General features: G+C 38.7%; 1 protein-coding gene across 1 annotated transcript; it reads left to right on the forward strand.

The window, feature by feature from the left end:
• Positions 1-1,226: 1,226 nt before the first annotated feature.
• On the forward strand, positions 1,227-6,566 carry LOC125505289 (the record flags this gene model as incomplete). The annotated part of the gene is given in 4 exon segments (XM_048668787.1): positions 1,227-2,331; positions 5,296-5,407; positions 6,033-6,277; positions 6,337-6,566. Coding segments are annotated over 4 exon segments (897 nt in total), but the record flags the coding sequence as incomplete, so codon positions are not given.
• Positions 6,567-6,838: the final 272 nt, after the last annotated feature.

Raw genomic sequence — 6,838 nt, forward strand, 5'->3', positions numbered from 1 at the left:
AATTTTACACCATTTTCAGCTCACGGACGCGAGAAATGCATCGAACTGACTGAAAAACATGATAGAAGTTTCAAATCCGAAATAATAGACATTTTCGGCACATTTTAAGAGTTTTTGAGCATTCACAATCTTTAACTGACGATTTCTTCCTTATTATTGACTTAAACACTTTATAAATGCATATTTGTGACCTTCTTACGTCGAAAGGAATCGATTGATCTCAAAAAACACGCATGTGAAATTTTGATTTTTGGTAGAAATTTCTCCAATGGTGGGGATCGATTTTGTGAAAAAATGAAAATATTCTCAAAATGTCTCAAATTTCACATCATTTTCAGCTCACGCATGCGAGGAATGCATCGAACTCATTTAAAACATGGTAGAAGTTTCAGATCCGAAATAATAGACATTTTCGGCACATTTTAAGCGTTTTTTGATCCGTCACAATCTTTAATTGACGATTTTTCCTTATTATTGACCCAAATATTTTATAACTGCATATTTGTGACCTTCTTACATCGAAAGCAGTCAATTAAGCTCAAAAAACTCGCATGTAAAATTTTAGTTTTTGGTCGAAATTTTTCCAAGGGTGGGTCCTTGTTGGCCCAAAACAAAAAGTGCTTTTTTTCGCAAACTGTTAACCAAAAACTCCGCAATTTGAAACGTGGGTCTTTCCTCTTAAGGGTGACTTGAAGAAGCCGGAGAAATTATTTGCCAAAGTTTCACCCCCATTCTTTTTGATTTCGATCTTTTGAAAAAACACTGTAGCCGCAGGCTAAAAAAGCAAGTCAAACTGTTGGCCCAAGACAAAAAAATGTTTTTTTCGCCAACTTTTGTCCAAAAACTCTGCAGCTTAAAAATCGGGTCATTCTTTTCGAGATTTAAGATGACGAACACGGCGGAGCGCTCGGGATTTTCTTCAATTGATTATAACAAATCTAATAACTAGTTTGTCTTTGTGTGTGTAACAAGCCAGGACCGGTTCCGAACTTCTTTTGTCACTTTGGTCGTGACGTTTTGCTAGCACGCATGGCCAGCATCTTCAGCGTTGTGTCCGATTTGGGCGAAAAAGAAGAAATTAGTACTAATATATCGGAAACCGGTCCTGGCTTGTGACTTGGCCAAAATACTGTGTAACTATGTAACTTTATGAAAGCCTATCAATGTTGAAAAATGTTTGTATCTTTGTAGAAACTCGCTATTATTTCGTTTGTTTTGATTTCCAGGTTGTGAACAACGTCTTCCCGTAGCTGAGCTGCAGCTTCGAAGAAGTTAAAACAGCATTGCCAAGACAACTTGTTTCTCATGCCTTCGATTTAAGCATATGCATTCAGACAAATATCCCAATTGTCCCATTACACATATTAAGACTAATTTAAGTAATTCGTCTGTTGGTTCTGCGAAGTTTAACATCGTGGTTCAGTCGCTCTTGGTGTAGTGTGGCGCTAGCAGGCAAATTGTCCCCCATCGGTTTGTTTGTCTCGATTTTGAAAGTAGTAGTGATTTAGCCCCGAAAATTAGCTGGTGAATTAACACGTTGTCGCTGCTGAGGTCAAATTTCTTGCAAACGACCATTGAAATGCAGTTTCGCCAAGACGGCCGCGTTTGATCATAATCATCCGACATTTGGGTTGTCTGTCTAAAGTAGAACCTGAACATAGAGGGTCAAGACTGATTTATACCCGTTGTTTGTGATAAATGGATATTGAGTCTAGCTTCCTGCACATTAAGATGCTAAACATCGACAACAGCTTCCTGCAAAATCGACGCCAACGTGAAACTACCGGCATCAAGAAATTGTACAACTCCTTTTTTGTTATGTTTTAAAACCTCCAGTGCATCAATTCTGCATTTTTGAACTGATTTCTTGGTAGATGGTAGGCTCGATATAGCCATAGACACATTGTTTTTTTTTAATTCGGCTCATTCCAAATTCGCTAGTTGAGGTCGTTTAGAAATCCTCACGCTTTCAAACTAGTATCGCACTAGTCAGTTTCATTCATCGACTTCGTCGTCCTATTATGGATTTTACATTTTATGCGAACTCTGATGCACTATTAATCGAAACGTCGTCAACGAGCTCCAAGGAGTCGTGGGCGTTATCCAACGGTATCGTGATGGACAGTGGAGAAGAGTATTTCGGGTGGAACGCTTTGAAAAATGTTGAAACCGCCGAAGGAAAGCCGCTCAACAAGAAGCGGAAAATATCGTCAGATCTGCGCGAGGATCAGCTCAGTACCAAACAGCCAAACATCTTCAAGCTGTTGAAGGACCCGTTGGAGTTGGATCAGAAATTGGAGGCCGTTAAGAAGGTTGCACATAATGGAAAAGGTGAGTGTTGCAGAGTTGAACAGCCACCAAACAGCCAAATCCTGTCATTATCTCCATTCCCTTCGCCCCGAATCGGCTAACTGGCCTGAACTACTTTACAAAGGAAGTACCTTTTAACCAGTTAGTTAGCACTTTGTGCTAATAAAAATCGCCGCACAAAGTGGGTGTAGATGTGACGTCCTTTGCCGTCTTACTTTGGCTAGTTTTCAGCCTGAGAACGTTTATTTTTAACGTAGATTTTCAGGCGGAAGTGGACAGTAGAGCGTTACCTGCTAATCTCGTTCATGTATAGATCAGAAGACGCTTCAATGGTCTAGTTGCCTAAAGTAGGCCAAGTTGTTAATTGCCGGATGGGCCTCGTTTAGCTCAAGTTGAAAATTGTACATTTTTCTGTTTGGCGCAGCGACAGACATGTTTTAAACACCATCGTAGGGATGTTTGATTTAAGTTGTTTGTAAAGTTATTCAGTCGCCCACTCATGTGATGTTTGGCCTGGCGGGCCTCAAAAATGTTCGACCTCCGAGCGTTTAGGTTTTAAAGAGAAAAATCCTAATAAAGCGCAAAACTTTAAAATATCTGGATATGAAAGCGCGATTGCTGCGCAACTGCTCAAGGAAGTAGAATGCGAAAACGTTACGAAGAAATTATATTCACCCGCCTTGTTTTGTCGAATTCGGAACTAATTTGTCATCAACACCAATTTGAGCACATAAAATAATCCATGAATTCTGGGTCGTCTGTAAGTTAATTCCAGTATTTATATAAAATCCAACGTAACCGAACCTTATCTGGAAAGTGGCATTCAGTTATCTCAAACTACAGATACGCAAGTTATCAAAACTTTGTATTCCGTCTGTCTTCGCAATGTTTTCATTGAATTGATGATGATTTGTGGTTGCCAAGCTAATGCTTGTTAGTCGTAAAATTAGTGAGTGTTTGCTGCATTCGAGGGCCTATAAGATGTTAACGTTCGATAGCGTCTACAAAAGTATGTAATCAATTTAGTGGACATTTTTCGAACTGAGAAAATGTGGCGTAATCAGGGAATATGAGAAGAATTGGGGAAATGTTCTACTGCTTGCTCAAATCGCAAAGTTTTCTTGCGCAAATGCTCTCTCAACTCAAACTTGCGAACATCTGAAAAATTGACCCAGTAGAGAAAGAATGTTTCGGTTTTAGAGCCAAAAATGAGCGAGAACTTCGACGTATTTGCTCAGCGCAGCAAAACAGTGCACTTTGATACGTTGTTCGCATTTACAACCTACAGAGTGTTTCAGATGAAATGGCCAGAACGGAATCCGGTTTATTACCATAAATGAAACTTTATATATTTTGAGGGTTAACCACAAATGTGATACAAATGTTGTTTAAAGTATGTTCCACATTTTCGTTTCAACTCGATTTATTGCAACCATTCGCAAGGAATCCATTGACTTACCAAACATTCTGTATATCTGAAGTTTTTCGGCAAAACATTTAGTAAATCGCACAAAAAATCTTCTTTCTAATGTAGCGACAATTTGCGTGCTTGAATTTATTGGTAGCATGTTTTAACCATTTAGTATTCGGAGCTTTTAATTATTAAGCTAGAAAACAAGCGTATTAATTAATGGTACCGAAGCGTGAACATCTTGGTTATTAGCAGTTGATCTCAATTGACATCGCTTAAGGCAAATGTATTGTTCGGTTACCAGTACTTTTGTCGTGTTATTGCAAATGTAAGATAAATAGGAAGTTTTGCATTCCGGGCTCAGCAACAGTTCTTAGTCTTCCTTCGCGGACCAAATCAAATCACATTAGCCTACACCAGAACTCCAAGGCCTCGGTTATTGTTTTTTTAGCTGGTTCTTACATAAGAGTACCAAATTGTTTGGCACCCAAATCGACTGTCGATTTGTCAAATCTTGTTTGTTCTTGGGGCTTAATTAGTTAATTAAATAGACACTTAAAATCCATTTTGCCCAACAGTGGTACTGAAGTAGGCAGTGTGGTGAACATTTTTGAATAATGTTTGTGGAACCGTTCTGTTACTCGGTAAATCTGGGTATGTAATTTCTATTGATTGATCGAGCGAACATTCAACAATTGGTGTGGAATCGAGTTCAAAATTCTACTATCAGAAGCTGTTTTGAGATACATTTATCACTGGCCATACAAAGGCCATTCTGGGTCACTCAAATCAATAGCAAAACCGCCAGCTACATAAACGATAAATGACGATTTGTCATCAAGAATTTGATTCTTTCAGAGCCAAACATTAGGTAACCAGCTAGACCTTAAGCTCACATTGAAAATGTTGAAGCATAATTTTTTTTGTTGTTATGAATTACAACAATGCAAACTTGCCAGTTACTGTTCAAATATTACTAAGTGATATGACTCTTCTTAAGTGTCCTAAATGAAAAAGGTCATAACAATAAAGTTCTCATTACGATAATCAAAGCTGATGCCGCTTGGTTGGGCTCGATTTTTTTTGATGACGACAAGCATGTCTTACACGTGTCGAACTGGAATTTCAAAGAAAATTGCTGCTTGGCACGTTTTGTTGTTATTGCAAAAGTGTAGAGTTCAATTGACTTATTTTCATGGACAGGCAAAGATAAAATTAGGTTTTACCTGCACAATAAAGCGAATTAATATTTTGCAAAAAAATGCAATGAGCGCAAATATCGGAACAAACACGGGGAACGCAACCAGCACCAATGCGTTTTATAAATCTTGTACAAACGGACTAATTACACACTATTTTAACTTTTTTCTGCTGCTTTGAATAGCGCGTTCTAATATGAACGATGCGCAAAACCATGATCTAGAAGATTCAAAAAGTCGTAATACCTGGAAATGTCCGTCCCCACGATGCGATTTTTACATCAAATCGCTGGCAAAATATGGCCCAAAAACGGAAGTTTCCATACAATGAAATGCTAACATGTTAAACTTATGATGGTTTCTTCAATTTTTTAGGTTCGACGAGAATGCCTTCGCAATGGAATGTGGAAGACTATGGAGATATCCAGCAGGAAATCGACAATTCCCTAAACCTGGATGCGGATTTATCCGCAAATCATTATTCCAGGTAGGTAATAAATAATGCAAATTTTCTCAGCAGTCGCCGGCGAATAAACGCCTATTGATTTCCTCTGAATAAACGGCTTTGTACCAACGTCTATATATAGATTTTTGTCTACAAAACGCTGTCTGTATCGTCTAGGTCGATTAATTTGAGCTTTTGCCACTTTTGAGTGCCTGCAAATTGCAAAGCAAATAGCCAGCGCGCTCTAACAAAGTGGCACATACACGGCAATCTGAAAACAATAATGGGCTAATCGGCCAATTTAGGCGATAATTGCCACATTTGCCATGTAACATCCTGTATTTCGCTTAACACGTACAAAAGGATCAGTAATCTCTATTTCAGGCCGTTAAAGGAACAGGTTTTAATCAGGATCGCATGGAACCTTTATTTGCCTTTAATATTATCAAGTAACCGGCACATAAAATCATCTGTTAGATCATTTTGCATAAGCTGATACCATTTAAAATTGGTTATGCAACCGAGACCATTGTACCATATTTTTCGTACAGAAGAGATAATTGTTATATAACGATAGTGTAATATAAAAATTCGCAGCACAGACAGTTTCAAGAACTTCTATTAATTTATCTCTATAGGAAATAATGTAATTTTGTTATTGTTTCAGTGAGTCGAAGTCAGCAATGAACAGTCTGATGGTGTTCAAACAGGAAGCTCTGTCTCCCACAATGAACGAGGTGGCTCATTCACAGGCTCGTCACAATCGGCAAAGCCCTACATCGACACAGAAAGGAGCCATGGTGAATCCGATCAACAGCACCATGGAGGAGAACAGCCAGAACATGTTCAACAGCACAATCAATCAGCTTTTGAGCCAAAGTGCCTTGGTTAATTTGCACAGCGTTATTGATAGTGAGTGCGCACCGCTCCTATTCTGGCTGAATTTTCGTTATGTTCGATGCTTTTTGCAGACAACAATTTGTCTACATCGCCACATTCCCAGGACAACTTTGGAGTCTCTTCCACCAATAATTACAGTTCGCTGGAAGATTGTCGATTCCAGTATGTTTTGGCGGCCGCCACCAGCATTGCCACCAAACAGAATGAGGACACTTTAACATACTTGAATCAGGGACAGAGCTATGAGGTCAAATTGAAGAAATTGGGCGATTTGTCCATGTATAGAGGCAAATTGCTAAAGGTAACTTTCAACAGGCCGTTGTTTGTTAAGCGTCCCTGATTCCCTGTGTTTGGATTAATCGCTCGACCGATAGCCGCAGAAAAAGTAACTGTAAATCACTGACTCAGCATACAACCTTCTACTAGAAATTAGAAAATAATAAACATTACACCATCCACTAATAGTTGGAAAATTAGACCTTCGAATAATGTAAAAATAAATAAGCAGGAAAGCAACATCAACCTATTCCTACCAGCTAGGTTTTGTTTCAAATCTTGTTCCTGACAGAACAG

The sequence above is a fragment of the Dendroctonus ponderosae genome, unplaced genomic scaffold (genome assembly GCF_020466585.1).
Source record: "Dendroctonus ponderosae isolate FM_Combo_2020 unplaced genomic scaffold, Dpon_F_20191213v2 Dpon_F_20191213_770, whole genome shotgun sequence".
In the NCBI taxonomy this organism is placed as follows: domain Eukaryota; kingdom Metazoa; phylum Arthropoda; class Insecta; order Coleoptera; family Curculionidae; genus Dendroctonus; species Dendroctonus ponderosae.